The following is a 19,841-nucleotide window of genomic DNA, read 5'->3' as shown; positions in this document are numbered from 1 at the left end:
CAATCTTATTTCATGGTTCAGCAAGAAGCAGAACTGTGTGTCCCTATCTACCGCAGAAGCAGAGTATATTGCAGCAGGAAGCAGCTGTTCACAACTAGTTTGGATGAAGCAGATGCTCAAAGAGTACAATGTCGAACAAGATGTCATGACATTATACTGTGACAACTTGAGTGCTATTAATATTTCTAAAAATCCTGTGCAACAAAGCAGAACCAAGCACATTGACATTAGACATCACTATATTAGAGAGCTTGTTGATGATAAAGTTATCACACTGGAGCATGTTGACACTGAGGAACAAATAGCAGATATTTTCACAAAGGCATTGGATGCAAAACAGTTTGAAAAACTGAGGGGCAAGCTGGGCATTTGTCTGCTAGAGGAATTGTAGCAACTACTGATATCTAAACGTGCCCAAACGAATCACTTAACATTAATAGCACGTTCACTACTGAACCAAAGCAAATTCGACCGTTGCTTCACACGTCCCTCTACATTCCTCATTCAAACTTATATTTTCGTGTTAATCTCGTTTTCTGCATTCCCCAACAGCTCTCAGAAATTTACGAAATCATTCCAAACGCTCTGCTCTTCCATGGCTACCTCACCAAAAGAAACTTCAGCTCCTGGTTCACCCTCTGTACCATCATCTCCGCACCAGGAACAACCAGAATTCAACATCCAACCCATACAAATAATTCCTGGTCAAGCTTCTGTCCCTGAGAAACTGGTTCCCAGAAGACAACAGGGAGTGAAGATTGCTGAAAACCCTAGCCTTGCAACAAGTCCTAGGGAAGTAGACACGGAGATGGACAAGAAAATCCGCAGTATTGTGAGTAGCATTTTGAAAGACGCCTCTGTTCCTGATGCTGAGAAAGATGTTCCAACATCCTCCACCCCAGATGTTGCTATCCCTGAAGCTGATGAAGATGTCCCAACATCTTCCACCCCGAATGTTTCTGTGCCTGATGTTGAGAAAGATGTTCCAACATCTTCCGCTCCAAATGCTGAAGCCCTCCCTTCACCCAGTGAAGAGGAATCAACAGAAGAAGATGATCAAGCCACAGAAGAGACCCCAGCACCAAGGGCACCAGAACCTGCTCCAGGTGACCTCATTGACCTGGAAGAAGTAGAATCTGATGAGGAACCCATTGCCAACAGGTTGGCACCTGGCATTGCAGAACGACTACAAAGCAGAAAAGGAAAAACCCCCATTAAGAGGTCTGGACGAATCAAGACTATGGCACAGAAGAAGAGCGCTCCGATCACTCCTACCTCATCCAGACGAAGCAAAGTCGCAATTCCTTCCAAGAAGAGGAAAGAAATTTCCTCATCTGATTCTGATGATGATGTCGAACTAGATGTCTCGACATCAAAGAGGGCCAAGAAATCAGGGAAAAAGGTGCCTGAAAATGTCCCTGATGCACCATTGGACAACATCTCATTCCACTCCATTGGCAATGCTGAAAGGTGGAAATTCGTGTATCAACGTAGACTTGCCTTGGAAAGAGAACTGGGAAGAGCTGCCTTGGATTGCAAGGAGATCATGGACCTCATCAAGGCTGCTGGACTGCTGAAAACTGTCACCAAGTTGGGAGACTGCTATGAGAGTCTAGTCAGGGAATTCATTGTCAACATTCCCTCTGACATAACAAACAGAAAAAGTGATGATTATCAAAGAGTGTTTGTCAGAGGAAAGTGTGTTAGATTCTCCCCTGCTGTGATCAACAAATACCTGGGCAGACCAACAGATGGAGTGATGGATATTGCTGTCTCTGAGCATCAAATTGCCAAGGAAATCACTGCCAAACGAGTCCAGCATTGGCCAAAGAAAGGGAAGCTTTCTGCAGGGAAGCTAAGTGTGAAGTATGCAATCCTGCACAGGATTGGAGCTGCAAACTGGGTACCCACTAACCATACATCCACTGTTGCCACAGGTTTGGGTAAATTTCTGTATGCTGTTGGAACCAAGTCCAAATTTAATTTTGGAAACTATATATTTGATCAAACTGTTAAGCATTCAGAATCCTTTGCTGTCAAATTACCCATTGCCTTCCCAATTGTATTGTGTGGCATTATGTTGAGTCAACATCCCAATATTTTCAACTACACTGACTCTGTGATGAAGAGAGAATCTCCTCTATCCCTGCATTACAAACTGTTTGAGGGGACACATGTCCCAGACATTGTCTCGACATCAGGGAAAGATGCTTCAGGTGCTGTGTCCAAGGATGCCTTGATTGCTGAACTCAAGGACACATGCAAGGTGCTGGAAGCAACCATCAAAGCCACCACAGAGAAGAAGATGGAGCTAGAACGGCTGATCAAAAGGCTCTCAGAAAGTGGCATTGATGATGGTGAAGCAGCCGAGGAAGAAGAAGCAGCTGAGCAAGAAGAAGATGCAGCAGAGGATACAGAATCCGATGATGATGATTCTGAAGCCACCCCATGATCATCAGACCTTTATATTTTTTACTTTTACTAGCTAAAGGGGCATGACCCTTGAACAATTACTAGTTATTGGTCTGTAATATTTGCACCTTAAGTTCATGCATTCTACTTTTGTCAAATTCTGTCTAAAAAGGGGGAGTAATAGTATTATGCTTGCTATTATGCATGATTTTGAGCAGTAGGAAACGATGTATGCATGATTCATGATTTTGAGGGGGAGTTGTATGAATATGATCTTGAGGGGGAGACTGCTGCTGCTGAGGATGACTGATGTAAGCTACTAGAAGCTGATAGAAGATGCTGCAGTAAGAGCATGAAGACAGGGGGAGCAGAAAGCTGATGTCACAAGAGATGTCTTGACATCCTGAAAAGACTAGTAGCTGATAGAAGGTGCTGCAGTAAGCATGAAGATAGGGGGAGCAGAAGCAGAAAGCTGATGTCACGTGAGATGTCTTGACATCCTGGAGAAGACTTGTAGATTTGCAACTTGAAGAATTTCCGCTGTGCTTGATTACTCTGATAATGAAAGTTGCTGATCCCACTTGCATAACTGCTCGTACCTGCTCAGGAAGTGTCTAAGTATGTTTTAGACAAAATTTGCCAAAGGGGGAGATTGTTAGTGCTTAGCTTTACTAAGCTTTAAAAGATTGGCTAAGATTTTGTTAAAACATAAGCACTTAGACAATGAAGGAAAGCTGGAGTTGCTGCACATGATGTCCAACGTTATGTCAAGGAATAAGATCGGGCTGCACAATGCACAAGGCAAGATAAAATGTCAAATGAAGAATTGAAGTTGCAGGATCCACGATGTCGGATACAATGTCCTGACATCCTGCCCGAAAATACTGGAGTTGCTGCACAATGCATAAGTCAAGATAAAATGTCAAATGAAGAATTAAAGCTGCAGAATCCACGATGTCGGACACGATGTCCTGACATCTAGCCCGAAAATACTGGACACATAAATCTGTTATATCTTTAACAGATTATTGTGCAGTTAGCAAGAGATAAGATGATCTATCTTCTGGAACGAATTAAAAGATAATTAAAGTTCGAATTTCAAAGTAGAAGAGTTCGTTCAGGGATTAAAGATTAAAGATAAAAACTAAAAGATCAAACTGTATCTTTTAGTTCTTTAACTGCAGATTTTCAGGAAGAATGATAGATCTCCTCCAGCACAAGCCGTTGCAGCCCAGAAACGCACATTGCTATATAAACATGGAGGCTGCACGAGTTCTGTACCAAGTCCGGGATTGAAGAGTTATTTTGTGAGTTTTGGGACTTGAGTGTTTTGTGAGCCACCTTGATGGTACCCTAACATCAAGTGTTGGACCTGTGTGTGTAGAGTTGATCTCTAGTGTGTAGAGTTGATCTCTTGTGTGTAGAGTTGATCTCTAGTGTGTAGAGTTGATCTCTTTTGTTCAGAGTTGATCTCTGGTGTGTCTTTGATTTATTTGTAAACACGGGAGTGTGATTGAGAGGGAGTGAGCGGGGTTTCTCATATCTAAGAGTGGCTCTTAGGTAGAGGTCGCACGGGTAGTGGTTAGGTGAGAAGGTTGTAAACAGTGGCTGTTAGACCTTGAACTAACACTATTTTAGTGGATTTCCTCCCTGGCTTGGTAGCCCCCAGATGTAGGTGAGGTTGCACCGAACTGGGTTAACAATTCTCTTGTGTTATTTACTTGTTTAATTTGTTCATACAGTCAAAGACAATCTGCATGTTCTGAAGCGTGATGTCGTGACATCCTGTACGACATCTGTCCCCAGTATCAGAATTTCAAGGAGGAGAAGGAGGAGAAGGAGGAGAAGGAGGAGGAGGAGGAGTAGTGGAGGCAGGTGGAGAACCCATGATCTTTTATACAATAACATACAAAATTGGATTAATGAAAAGAGGATTAGTGATAAGTTTTTTTTTGGAAGGCAAAAGTATAAGATTATTAAACAAAACCCCACCACATAAGGAGACAGACAAATTAACCAAAGGACTCTGAAAGATAGGTAGTTGTGCTTTTTAATTGTGATTTCATCCATGTTTTCTTTGATATTGATTTTCTTAGGACTTCATCCATGTTTTGACAGCATTTGATTTTCTTTTTTGCAGAAAAGAAAGAGGGGAACGAGCAACAATTTGAAGGTTGTACATTCAGGAACTAAAGAATTCAAAATAGTAGTAATAAGAGGGATTTGTTTTTGGGATTTTCTGAGCACCAAGAGCGGCTACGCAAGAAGCTTGCACTTGAGGAGGGAAGGATATTTGCAGCTAATGAACAACTTTCTTAACTATTTGTCCTTCAGATTTTACTGTTTTTTTTTCTTATATGTAAATATAAATAATATAAGGTTATGCCATAGGGACATGGTCATTTTTACCCCTAACAATCTTAGAAGTAAATATAGACCATGTTTTTACGCCATACCCTTATACCATTTATATTTACATATTAGCAAAAAGAAACAGTAAAATCTTAAGGACAATAGTTAAGAAACTTGTTCATTAGCTGCAAATATCCTTCCCTCCTCAAGTGCAAACTTCTTGCGTAGCCGCTCTTGGTGCTCAGAAAATCCCAAAAACAAATCCCTCTTATTACTAGCTATTTGAATTCTTTAGTTCCTGAATATACAACCTTCAAATTGTTGCTCGTTCCCCTCTTTGAGAATGAGGAGGATCTTCATAGGACTTCATCCAGCTGATGTTTGTCGGCAGTTTCATCATCCACCACCCTTTTCTTCTGTGCCTTCTCACGTTCATTGTTGTTAAACCCATATTTATGCCTTCTTCCCTTCATGTCTTGTTTTATCACAACTTTAGCTGAATCTCCATCTTCAGCATAGTTGAATCTCCTGTCTTATTGTCCAATGCCACATTTGATGGCCTGTATCTCTTTTGTTCGTATGTTCTACTGCTTCAGTTCACAATGCATAGAGCAATCAGAATTTTCAGTCATCACCAAAGGCTTCTGCATCAGCGTTGACACTCTCCACCCTCTTTGGTTTATGCTTCTGTGTTTTCTTTCCATGCTTCCTCCTTATAATTCTCAGATTTATTGGAGGTCCCACTAGAAGGATCAGCACCAATCCGTGCCTGTTCCTCCTCTACCAGCTCAATATCTTTCGTTTCACCTTTGCTTTTGAAAACTACACTGTAATTTACAAAACAAAAGTTGAAAGGAAAGATATTGACCTGATAGACGAGGAAAAAGCACAGATTGGTGGTGATCGTTCTAGTGCAACTCGAATAAAGCTGAGATTTATAACGAGGAGGCATGAAGAAAACACAGAAGCATAAACCAAAGAGGGTGGAGAGTGTCAATGCTGATGCAGAAGCCTTTGGTGATCACTGGAAAATTCTGATTGCTTTATGCATTCTGAAGCTGAAGCACTAGAACATACGAAGAAAAGAGATACTGGCCATCAAAGTGTGTCATTGGACAATGAGACAGGAGATTCAACTATGCTGAAGATGGGAGATTCAGCTAAAGTTGTGATAAAACAAGACATGAAGGGAAGAGAGCATAAATATGGTTTAACAACAATGAACGTGAGAAGCCAGAGAAGAAAAGGGTGGTGGATGATGAAACTGGCGACAAACATGAGCTGGATGAAGTCCTAAGGAGGCAAATTGAAACAAAAAACGATGCCTCAATAAGAGAAAAATGTAGTTGTCACTTACTAGGTTTGGTGACCTCTGTCTCTGCAGAAAATTACATTAGCCGATGTTAATCAATTCTCCTTCATCATGATCATTTCGATTTGCATGAACGTCGTCAGCTTCTTCTTCTCCGACAACGTTACCAGTGATTTGAGCGGTCAAAGGACTAACATAGGTGTCCATGTATGAATCATCATCTTCTACATTAACACCAACTGTTTTGCCCTGCAGAACCACACACCACCTTTATCACAAGGGTCTTGCACGTAAAATACTTGTCTAGCTTGTTCTACCATGATGAAAGGGTCATTGTGGTAACCAAGTTTCTTTAGATCTACCAGGGTAAATCCTATATCATCGGTGCACACACCGGTTTTGCAGTTAACCCATTTACATTTGAAAACACATACTGTAAATTTCACATAATTAAGCTCCCAAATTTCATCAATGAACCCAAAGTAAGGGATGGAAGCTACACAGGGATTGGCGTCATTGACACTTGCAAAGTGTTGAGATTCAGCCCTTAGGGTGACCCCGCTGTTCTGCATTGTACTTTTGTCATCTTGTGCTTTTGTGTAAAACGAATACCTGTTTATGTCGTATCCTTGCCAGGTTATAACATTTCTTTTAGGCCCATCTGCTAGTTTTCTTAATGTTTCTGAAGCATTCTCATCTGCAAAGATTGTATCTTTAAACCAATCACAGAAAGTTTTGTTATGCTTTTTCAACGCCCAATTCTTTGACATTTTCGGATTATTCTGTTTGACTAAAGCTTCATGCTTAACTATGTATGACAAAACTTCATTACTGTTGTTCAAGACATACAAGTGAGCTTGTAACAAATCTTCTACACTTGGAGTGATCACCTGCAGTCCTCTTGAACCCTTACCACCCACTCTGTCATCATGCCGACACTCAGGAAGCCCAACAACTTTAGCCTTCTCTAAGTATTCTGAACAAAATTCAATGGCTTCTTCTGCAATGTACCTCTCAACAATAGATGCTTCCGGACTATATAGATTCTTTGTATACCCTTTTAAGATCTTCATGTATCGCTCAACCGGGTACATCCACCGTAGATAAACAGGACCACAGCATTTGATTTCTCTGACCAGATGCACAATCAAGTGAATCATGATGTCAAAGAAAGCAGGGGAAAATACATCTCCAACTGGCATAGTATAATTGCGGCCTCATTTTCCAACTCATCAAACATTACTGGATCAATCACTTTGCTACATATAGCATGGAAGAAAAAGCACAGGCGAGTTATCGTGAACCTGACTTTGTTTGGCAAGATGTCTCGTATAGCCACGACTAACAATTGTTGCATGAGCACGTGACAATCGTGAGACTTTAACCCTACAAGCTTAAGCTCCTTCAACTTCACAAGGCTCTTAATATTTGAAGAGTATCCTTGTGGAACCTTCACCCGACGAAGACACTGACAAAAACTTATCTTCTCCTTCTTGGACAAAGTATGGCAGGCTGGGGGCAAGTAAATTTTCTTCCCATCAGACCTTGGATGCAACTGTGCTCTTATACCCATATCAGCTAGATCTTGACGGGTATTCAAGCCATCCTTCGTCTTGCCTTGAATGTTAAGGAGCGTCCCAATCACACTGTCAGAAACATTTTTCTCCACATGCATAACATCAATACAATGTCTAACGTCAAGATCACACCAGTACGGAAGATCAAAGAAAATGGACCTCTTCTTCCATATGCAACTCTGACTTTTATCCTTCTTTTAGGTCTTCCCAAATACAATGTTCAGGTGTTGAACCCGCTGATATACCTGCTCACCAGTGAACGGTATCGGTGCAACATCATGCTCTTGACTTCCATTAAAAGCTTTTCTCAGTCGTCTGTAAGGATGATTGGGTGTTAGAAAGCGACGATGCCTATTGTAGACTGTTTTTCTCCCATGTTTCACTTGTGTGTAACTTGTATTTTCTTCACAGATGGGGCATGCATGATGACCCTTAACACTGTAACCGCTGAGATTCCCATATGCTGGGAAGTCATTAATGGTACAAAAAAGCATTGCACACATTTCAAACGTCTCCTTGCAAAACGCATCAAACACTACAACCCCCTCGTCCCACAACTTTCTCAGATCTTCAACCAACGGACTTAGATAAACATCAATGTCATTTCCTGGCTGTCTTGGGCCCGATATCATCATAGACAACATCATGTATTTTCGCTTCATGCACAACCAAGGAGGCAAATTGTAAATTACTAGCAGAACTGGCCATGAACTGTGTTGAGTGCTTAAGGTGCCATATGGATTCATTCCATCACTGGCTAGTCCAAGTCTAAGATTTCTTGGCTCATTCCCGAAATCCGGATACAAACCATCAATCTTCTTCCACAGGGAGCAATCAGCCGGATGACGGACCATTCCATCAGAAATCCTTCCATTTGCATGCCATGTAAGGTTTTTTGCGTCATCCTCGTTAGCAAACAGACGCTTAAACCTTGGAATGATTGGAAGATACCACAAAACCTTCGCTGGGGGGCCCTTGTTGGAGTTTTCATCATAATTGCTTTCCTCTTCATCCTTCACTTTGTACCGTGAAGTCCCACAGACAGGGCATTTGGACATTTCCTGGAATTCATGCCTGTAGAGTATGCAATCATTGGGGCAAGCATGAATCTTCTGATACTCCATAGCCATGGGACACAATATCTTCTTTGCCTTATAGTAACTTTTAGGCAGTGTGTTGTCCTCTGGAAGCAGATTGTGCACTACCTCAAGCAGTGAGGTGAAACTTTTGTCACTCCACCCATACCTGGCCTTCAAATTAACTAGACTTAACACCGCAGACAACAGGGTTAAGGAATTCTTGCACCCTGTATACAAAGGCTTCTTTGAATCACTCTGCAATCCTTTATACACAGGGGCATGTGCTTGTCGAAAACACTCTTGTCCAAGGTCACGAATCATGTCTTCCAAGCGATCTCCCATTTCTACATCAAACGGTTCAGATTGGGACCCAGTATACATGTCAGTCACTTCACCATGCCATATCCACGTCGTGTAATTCTTCTTCATCCCATCACACAATAGATGGTCCCGTATGTCGTCAAGTAGTTGTCGTCTTCCATTCAAACAGTTGATGCAAGGACAATAATATTTTCCTTCTTCATTCGGTCGACCTCTTTCTAAAGCAAATTGCAAAAACTGCTCGACGCCATCCTCATATTCTGGGCTCATGCGACTTTGATTGATCCAACTTCGATCCATCTAAGCAAATCCATGCATGCAAATCTCATTTTTTTATTTATAGGTGTGGCCCTATCCCATTTAGGAAGATTGTCTTTTATGTTAGCCTCAAACGTCGTGGTTAGCATTATTTTGAACAATTTGAGTAAATTTCGGCAGCATTTCGCATTGGTCTCCAAGTACACGACATGACATCGGTGAAACGAATTTCACGATAATCAAGTATGCACTCAGAGAACAACTTGAAATGCATTCAACCGAAATTTCATCAAATTAATCAAAATAATAATAACCTGACCGAATGAGTTTAACATAAAAATACAAGTCTCCCCAAACTGTCCAAACGGACAATTCAAGACTAAATACAATGACTAATGCAAACTATCCGCAAGAATCATTGCATTCAGTCTCAAACGGGAATCTACAGTTCACTCAGCATGAACAACAGTTATTTATATAGCAAATTACATTCAGCACGTATAACAACATTCATGACATACAAGAACATTCATGACGTACAAGAACATACAAGGACATCAACAGTTGTGTGTGTGTGTGTGTGTTTTGTGTTTGTCTCTTTATGTGTGTGTGTGTGTGTCTGTCTGTCTATGTGTGTGAGTGTGTTTGTGTATGTGTGTGTCTGTGACTCAGTGTGTGTGTCTTTGTGTGTGTGTCTGTGGCTCAGTGTGTTTGTGTGTTTGTCTGTCTCTTTATGTGTGTGTGTGTGTGTGTGTGTGTGTTTGTCTCTTTATCTCTGTGTGTGTGGGGGTGTGTGTGTTTGTGGTTGTCTCTTTATCTCTGTGTGTGTGTGTGTGTGTGTGTTTGTCTCTTTATGTGTGTGTGTGTCTGTCCATGTGTGTGAGTGTGTTTGTGTATGTGTGTGTTTATGACTCAGTGTGTGTGTCTTTATGTGTGGGTCTCTGTGTGTGTCTGTGGCTCAGTGTGTTTGTGTCTTTGTCTATGTCTTTATGTGTGCGTGACTCTATGTGTGTGTGTGTATCTTTATGTGTGTGTGTGTGTTTGTGTTTGTGTCTGCGTGTGTTTGTCTCTATGTGTGTGTGTTTGTGTATCTGTGTGTGTCTCATTGCAAGGTAGCAAATGATCATTAAATTGTAAACATCATGAGCCACATGATGAGGGAAGCAGTATCAAATAAATGCTTTACAAGCTTTTGGTCAATCTAAGGAGTGGTGTCTTCATGCTGCAAATTGATGGTTTCTGAGTGGAAAATCCTAAATTGGTTAAGCCTGAAATTCTGCAGCATTTGCAAAGCAGATTCAAATTAATTGAAGTTATGTACGAGCACTGTAGCTTTTACAAAAATAAGCACTGCAGCTTATTTAAGGCACAAATTCTGCAGCATCTGCAGTATGTGGGTGTGTTTCAGTGTGTGTGTGTGTGTCTGTGTGTGTTTTTGTGTGTGTGTGTGTGTTTTTCAGTGTGTGTGTTTCTGTGTGTGTGTGTGTGTGTGTGTGGCTGTGTATGTGTGTGTGTGTGTGTGTTTCTGTGTGTGTGTGTGTGTGTGTTTCTATCAGTGTGTGTGTTTCTGTCAGTGTGTGTGTTTCTGTGTGTGTGTGTGTTTCTGTGTGTGTGTGTGTGTGTGTGTGTGTGTGTGTGTGTGTGTGTTTCTGTCTTTAATGTGTATGTGTTTCTCTGTGTGTGTGTGTGTGTGTGTGTGTGTAGGTGTGTGGCTGTGTATGTGTGTGTGTGTGTTGAAGATGCACACAAAGCGATGCAGTGTTAAAAGGGTCCAGAAGTTAGAAGCTGAGCTTAACAAGCTTGAATCTGAAGCTGAACTATCGGGTCTGAAAATCAATTTTGCTAAGAGTAGATTCGAAGCTTTCGGGATTTCTGATCAATGGAAGCATGATGCAGCAAAGTACTTGAACTGCAGCTGCTTAACTCTTCTTTTTGTGTATCTTGGCATACCTATAGGGGCTATTAATGCAACAAAATGGTGAGCTGTGGACCAGAGTTTTGAATTCCAAATATGGTGGATGGAGGAACCTTGAAGAAACAGGAAATTCAGCAAAACAATGTGTTTGGTGGAGGAATGTAAAACAAGCTTTCAATCAATCTCAACAGGGACTGGTTATTCAAAATAACATGAGGTGGAAGGTGGGGGATGGAGAGAAAGTTAGATTCTGGACAGATAAGTGGATTAATCAAGAGGAGTCGCTAGCAGAAAGGTACCCCAGGTTGTTTATTATATCCTCACAGCAGAATCACACCATTAGGCAGATGGGAACTCAAAATGACACGGGCTGGGAATGGAATTTTTCATGGAGAAGACTGCTTTTTGACAATGAAATTGATACTGCCATCAGTTTCCTTAGGGAGGTACAAGGACAAAGCATACAGCAACAGCAAATTGACATTTGGGAGTGGATAGGAGATTCATCAGGGATTTACACAACTCGCAGCGCCTACAATCTGATATGGGAGGAAATTGCTGGTGGCCAGAAGGAGGATTGGAGTATGGAACTATGGAAGACAAAGATACCAAGCAAAATTGCGATATTCGCTTGGAGATTATGCAAGGGCAGACTGCCCACAAAGGAGAATCTGCGAAAAAGGAACATACATATCAACAATATGCTTTGCCCTTTCTGCAGTGGAGCTATGGAAGATGAATCTCACCTATTTATTCATTGCATCAAAATCCAACCAATTTGGTAGGAATCAATGTCATGGATGAATATCAAAGGCGCTTTCCCCTTCAGCCCGAAACAACACTTCATGCAGCACATTTCTATATGGAAGCTCAGAAACAGAATTTTGTTTGCAAATGCAGAATTTGATACTAATCGGCTTTTTGAAGATGCTATCTTTATAATTTGGACTTGGCTTAGACAATTTGAGAAGGACTTCATAGTCCACTATAATCAGTGGTCAAGTAATATTAGACAAGGCTTTTTGTTTTTGTAGAGGGAGTGCACATAGTTTCAGAAATACTTGTACACTACACAAGTAGACCTATTAGACTACTTATGTACTACATATAATAGTCCATACCTTTGTAATTAGTACCTCTGGTACTTTATTTCAATATAATATATTTATCTTTGCTGATAAAAAAAAAAACATTTGCTTGCCGATTGATCAAAGATAGAATCCCAACTAAAGGGAATTTACGGAGAAGACAGCTGGAGAAAGGCTTTGCCCAGCCCTACAACTATTGGTCTAGTAATTTATCAACAGCATTTTTTGATTAGGGTAGCAGTGCAGGGTTATTGTATTCTATTTAGATTGGCACCTGATTCGTAGGACCTATGGTTCTGCTAGTCTGCTGGTTTCTAACTTGTATATTTAGTACCTTTGGTACTCACAGTTATTAATACAAATTATAATTTTGCTGATAAAAAAAAACATAATAGAAGACAGAGAGAACGACAATGGTAGTCACAACATATATATACAGAAGGCATGAACATATCAGTCCAATGAAAGAAAGGTCATGTAGACAGGCATAGCATAAGTTACATATATAACAGTAATGCATACAACAACAATTTCAAATTAGTTTTTGAATCAAACATATAAATACCTGAGTTCGAGGCTTCAAAGATATAATCAAAGCGCTTCCACAACAACGCCAATTAGCAGTAGTAAATGATAACCCTAAAAAAACCATACAGAAATTAGCCACAGTGTATTTAAAGCCTTTTATCAACAATATGAGGGTTGTCCAGTATTCAAATAGAGAAGAACCATAATAATGATAATGGGTTTAGCTTTTTCCGTGAGTAATGGAGAAGGAAACTTGTCTACAATAGTACTAGTAGTTGTTTCATTTGCACACTACACAATTCATAAATGATAAGAGGATCCACAAAATTCAGAAGAAGCTCAATGAAGTGGAGGATTTAGCATCTAATAGAAGCCTATATGATGATGAGATAAAGACTAAGAGAGAATTACAACAAGAATTGTGGGAGGCCTCAATAGCTTATGAATCTTTATTAAGGCAGAAATCTAGAGCTAAATGGCTAAAAGAAGGGGACAGCAGCTCAGCTTATTTCCATAAAGTCATCAATTTTAGAAGACATTATAATGGTCTTCAAGGAATTCTCATTCAGGGTGAATGGATTCAGAACCCCAATGATGTTAAGAAGGAGGCTGTGAATTTTTCCCTCAACAGATTTACTGAGCAGTAGTTTTGTAGACCCACTCTTGATGGAGTGCAATTCTTTTCAATAAACCAGGAGCAGAGGGAGTTTTTGGCTGTTCCTTTTTCGGATTTGGAGATCAAAGAAGCAGTGTGGAGTTGTGATGGGGACAAATGTCCTGGACCTAATGGCTTCAACTTCAAATTCATTAAAGAATTTTGGGAAATGATGAAAACTGACTTCAGAAAATTTGTAGATGAATTCCATGTGCATGGCAGCTTCCCTAGAGGCAGTAATGCTTCTTTCATAGCTCTAATTCCCAAAACCAAACACCCCCAGTCATTTGATGACTACAAACCAATCTCCTTAATTGGATATATGTACATGGTGATAGCTAAGTTATTAGCAAATAGATTGAGACAAGTGATATCTGGTCTTATTGATGAGAGGCAGACAACTTTCATAAAAAATAGACACATCCTGCATGGCATACTAGTTCTTAATGAGGTGATTGAGGAAGCTTGTAGAAGCAAAAGGCCAGCTATGGTTTTCAAGGTGGATTTTGAAAAGGCCTATGACTCAGTCTCATGGGCTTTTTTGGATTATATGCTGCAAAGAATGGGTTTTTGTCCCAAATGGAGACACTGGATTTCTGCCTGTCTTAATTCAGCAAGCATTTCTAAAAGATGTCCAGGTTTAATTCTCTGATTTGACGCTAGTCAACAAATTGTTTCTAACAAGTCATCAAGCTAACAAGCTTGTAAGGATTCTACCGAAATCATTGTGATTGAAAGGAAAAGATAATAGAAAGTAAATATGATGCTAGGACAACAAATGGTTGTCATTTTGAGATGATTAATACACTGGCTTAGTACTTCAATTTATTCTTTAGAACCAATAAGGAGACTGAGTATTTTAAAGTAAAAATACAGAGGACTTCCATATTTTGGAAACATGAATGTTGAAACACCGTGGACATAGCATGGTCATGATGAATGGCATTGCTTTTGTAACATGTTGAAATTATAGGTACTGGGTGGAAAACTGAAAAGAGACAATATACTTTATTTTACCAATAGGACTCTATATAATTGTTATATTGCGATAATAAATCACTAATGTTATTTTCCTATTTATACTAATATTCTAGATCAATTACTAGTGTGATACTATGAATTAATGCACACTGAAGCCCAATATCACTCCTAACATAACACTACTATCTTGGATGCCAAATTATTTTGGAAGCTGGAAATAAACAATAAACTGGATGACAATTTTTCTTTCAAAGGGCTTGCAGGCTCAAGGATCATGATCAAGCTAGATCCTGGATTTGAACATTCATAGTTCATCCTAATCTCCTTTAAATTTTGATCTGATGTACTAAGCCTTTACTGTTACTATTGTCTATGTATTTAAACTTTTAGAAATTTTTGGGTCTGTCATTATCTACGGTCATTAAATGTTTGCGAATAAAATGGTAAATTAGACCTGATAAATTCCAACTGGTAACTGAATCTGCACAAAAAGTTATTATGCCTTGGAAAATTCTCAGATTGATGTATGCAATATTTTGCTTTCCTCTAGGACTTGGTTCAAAGTGACAGGGATGATCCTAGCCTACCACTGGTTACTGCACCTTAAAGAAAATTCCCTGGGTAAAATGGGAAGCTATTTTCTTACCTAAGGAGGAAGGTGGTTTGGGGATTAAAGAAATATCTAAATTTAATGAAGCTTTGCTGGGTAAATAGAGGCAGCACCAGAGGTGCTTTGTATTATCTTTTCATTCAGTACCACTTGTACTATTTTTGTTTATCTCAATAATATATTATACATTATGCCTTCCAAAAAAAAGTACAAAAAAAAAAAAAAGTAAATACAGTAGGGAGGCAGAGATATAAAGGTTGCCAACCTGACTGTCTGATCTGTGTGTATTCCAACAAGTAGAAAATCTCCAAGATCCCTAGCAAGCCTCAAGATCTATATAACATAAAGGTCAGTTAATACAATATCAAGCCACACATCCATTTAAACAATCTAAATGGTAGTAGCAGCATAGAAGTAAATTATTGCAAGAGCCTAGTATAATTTATCATGTCTCATCCTCCCAGAATAACCCTCATCTAATAACCCAACATTTATTTTCTATAGCCAGATATAACAAGCAAATGGCAATAGATTATTGAATAAAAACAACATAAGCAGAAATCAAGATGCAAATGGATCAAAGAGGGGGATAGCAACACATCCTATTTTCATAGAGTTATTAATTTGAGGACGAGGAGAAATGCTTTAAGGGGGTTGCAGATTCGTGACACCTGGGTGGAAAATCCTAACATTATAAAGGCTGAAACCCTTCATCATTTTCAGATAAGCAGTTCACTTCAGGATATGTTATTGTAAAACAGTTACAAGCATAATAACTAAATGCAATACAAGAATATGAGAACTGACGAACCCAGTTACTTTGAATAGGTAACTGTTTTTAATATCAACAGTTACCTATTTTTATAGTCCAAAACAGTTATCAACAGTTACCTATTTTAATCCCACATCATAACATAACTAAATGCAATAACCTATTTTAATATCAACAGTTAACTATTTAAAACAGTTACAAGCATAATTTGGAATAACAGGATATGAGAACTTTTAGAAACTGCCAATACGAGGCAAGTGAATAGTTTATAAATAGTCTGGAAGCATTCAACAATTAAGCGAATAAAATAGAAAACAGAGCAAGCAACCCAGTTCCTTAAATCCACTTGGGTAAAAACATTATCTATACTTAAGCATTACTTGCTCAAGAAACAAAAAATATGTTAAAACAACAATAGTGAAGCCCACTCTGTTGGACAGTAAAATGTTAAAGCAATTGCAGGCAATTTCAACAACCTTGTGGATCCATCTACATAAATCATGGTTGATTCTCTGTTATAGTGCAAACAGAATAACACCTTACTAAAAATCATGCAACATTACTTATTACTACCCAGAAAAAATAAAATAGGTCAAATGAAGTATAGAAGTTAGTGTTACCTTGATGAAGAGAACCCAGCAACACACGCACGTTAGCAGAGCCTGTACAATCGCAAACAAAATGTTATCCGATGCACTCCCAATTCGGGTCAAACCACTCACAACGAAACTTAGCATACACGAATTTGACCTACGTACCTCGCGGAGAAAGCTTTGACCTTTGAGCACCGATGACTGTTTCAGCACCGTAGTAGCAACTCTGTATCTAGGGTTTTCTTCGACCCAGGACAATGTGGGTTATGTGGGGTTCGAGCGACGAAAATATGGGTTTTCCGGCAGCGTAGGGGGTTCTGTGGGTTCCAGTGACGACAATGTGGGTTTTCCGCCAGTGTAGGGGGTTCTGTGGGTTCAACCAATGACAATGTGGGTGTCGACGGAGCGGTTTCCAGTAGATTTCGGGCGGGAGGAGAAAGAGAACAGCAATTTCAGGCAGGAGGATGACAAAGAGAAGAGGTAGGGCAAGGTTTTCGAACGCGCGCGACTTTTGAAATCTCTATTTTTTTTAACTTATAAACACAATAACATCGGTTTTTTATGGATAACTGATGTTAACTAAATATACTTAACATCGGTTTTGTAAAAACCGATGTTAACATCAAATACACTACATCGGTTTTTTAACAAACCGATGTTAAAATCAACTCCTTAACATCGGCTCCCTCAAAACCGATGTTAACTCTATGAAGTTAACATCGGTTTTGCCCAAACCGATGTTACCATATTCATCTTAACATCATGTTAACATCGGTTTTTTAAATAACCGATGTTAACATGAAGTAGTTAACATCGGTTTTGCTAAAACCGATGTTAAGTAACTCCATTTAATTACAAAAATGCCACCGCGCTTTCGTTAACATCGGTTTTAGCTATAACCGATGTTAATTGGGCGATGTAGAAAGCTTTTTTTTTAGTAGTGTCTCCAAAGGCTCGTCAAACCCAAGGTCCACCCTTGGTGAGTTTCGCATCTCCAAAGGCTCGACAAATCCAAGGTCCATCCTTGGTGAGCCTCGCCAAAACCCAGAACGAACATGTCCCTGGTCCAAAGCTCGTTAAACCCAAGGTTTGTCCTTGGTGAGCCTCTCTGTTAGCAAGTTTCTCCTTCGCAAAATTTTGAGGTATGCAAGGTCTACCCTTGACAGGTTTTCCTATTTCTAAATTTTATCTATGCAGGAACACAACAAAACCCAAGGTCTACCCTTGGTAAGCATTCCTACAAAAACTCAAGGCATGCCCTTGGTAAGCCCACTCCTTTGGAACTACGACGAGCATAGTCTAAAGTCCAAGCTCCACAAGGCAAAACAAACTATCACCAGACTGGTCAGCAAGACCTTCAACCGGGTGGAAATCATACTAAGTCGTCACTGGCCTTAGGCGAGAAGCTTCACAAAGCAAAAGGAAGCATCACCAGATGATTGACAAAACCTTTAACCAAGTTGAAATCAAACCAAAGATGATCTTAGGTCATCTAGATCTCTATTTCATATAAAACCACCAAGGTCTTGCATCATGTGCCGTCAAAATCTCACTTTTACCATGGCGGCCTATCCATACTACCACAAGCAATGAAGCATTGCATAGACAAAAGGCAACAACATATAAGACATACAACAAAGAAAATTTCTTCAGCAAAGGAAAGCATATGAAGTAATTAAGGGAAAAGAGAGTGATGATGAGTCTAAATAATTTTAAGGATAATTTAAAAAAAATAATATAAATTATTGACAAATTTTATATTACTAGCTAAATTAATCAATTTTATTAAAGAGTATGAATCAATTAAAAAATAAAATCTAAAAGTGTTTCAACTAGGTTTTTTTATTTTAAGTCCCTTATTTTTTAAAGAGATTCAAGTTGGTCTCATTTAAAATTAAATTTGATCTTATTTTTTAAAATTTTAAAATCAAATTTCGATCACCAATTATCAAAATTATGAAATCTCTACTCAATCCATACAAGCAATTACCTCGGAGTAAGATTTCAATCCTAATCGATGTTGACACGTTAGGATTTGATGGACACATTATTTTTTCTCTTTCAATAATGAATATCATGTGTGTGTGAGGTCTAACTTTCTCATATAATCAAACCTAAATCTTATTTGATTAGATATACAAATAATTAATTAAATCATATCTAATTAATTGGATAAGAGTTTATATGTATATGATTATCATGATAATATTACACAAATTCATACTTAGATTAATAAAATTTATTTTTGATAAAATAAATTATTAAAGATGTCATTTTATTAAATTGGAAGTGTGTGTGTGAAACTTGTCATTTACACCCCTTAATAAAAATAAAATACAAAAACAATCCTAATTTGACAAGAAAAGAAAAAAAAAATCACAGTACAGGCAACACAAGCACGTACAATCCATTTTCATAGTACAGGCTCCATGTTTCCTGCACCAATCCTTTTTGGTCCAAACCAGCCAGCCTTTTTCCCACCATACACACTACTTTTCTCAATTCAAAAAGAGAATTGAGACATTGCGGACTTGATCCATTGCTGGCAGGGTACCTCACTTTGGTACTATTCATAACCACCAACAGTGTTACAGACCTACGAGTTTTTTACATATTTAATATAAATAAATAAATATTTAGGCAAATCATACAACCCCAATAATATTTACACAAATGATACAAATTATTGTTTATGATGAGAAATTGATTCCCTCCAAATCGATTTCTCACCCTTATCTTTTATTTTTTTTATAACATGTTTAGAAATTGATTTGTAAGGAATCAATTTCTAATAGTGTTTTTTTTCTTTTAAAACAATGTTATGAAATCGATTAATGGGGAACTCATCTCATAATTTTTTTTCTATTTATTTTAATTTCTTTTTTTAATTATCAATATTTATGTTTTTTAAACAGAAAATAATATAATATTATTTAATTTGGATATGTTGTTAATTTTTTATGCATTTTTTGTTTTATTATCTTTTAAGAGTTGAAATCCTTTGCATTATTGAAATTCTTTTCAAAAGTGAGTAATGAAATATCTCAATTAAAAAATAAAAAGACTAAAATCGCTTATTTGAAAACATATAAATATGAAAATAAACATGTTTTTATTCCTTATATCTTTTGTAGTAGTTTTACAAAAAATACAATAGTAACTAACAATAGTGACTAAAAATCCATAAAAATTACTTGCATAAAAACTATACAATATTTGGATACTGAAAAAATTAAAATAAATATAGAGTCAAAAGGCTAAATAAACCAAAAATCATTCATAATTAATAAATAAGGAACAATCTAGAGTTGAAATCGTTTGTATTTTTATTTTATTTGATTATTAAAATAAATAATTGAAATAAAAAATATATATTTAACCAACAAGT

General features: G+C 38.3%; 1 protein-coding gene across 1 annotated transcript; it reads left to right on the top strand.

Moving 5' to 3' along the window:
- The first annotated feature begins 11,438 nt into the window (after positions 1-11,438).
- LOC102662094 (uncharacterized) lies at positions 11,439-12,011 on the top strand. Its single transcript, XM_006601569.1, has one exon. The coding sequence runs from the start codon at positions 11,439-11,441 to the stop codon at positions 12,009-12,011; it is 573 nt and encodes a 190-aa protein (XP_006601632.1).
- Positions 12,012-19,841: the final 7,830 nt, after the last annotated feature.

This window comes from Glycine max, chromosome 17 (assembly GCF_000004515.6).
Source record: "Glycine max cultivar Williams 82 chromosome 17, Glycine_max_v4.0, whole genome shotgun sequence".
NCBI classification, from domain to species: domain Eukaryota; kingdom Viridiplantae; phylum Streptophyta; class Magnoliopsida; order Fabales; family Fabaceae; genus Glycine; species Glycine max.
The sequence above is the reverse complement of the archived record's forward strand: the minus strand, read 5'-3'. Positions and strand labels throughout refer to the sequence as shown.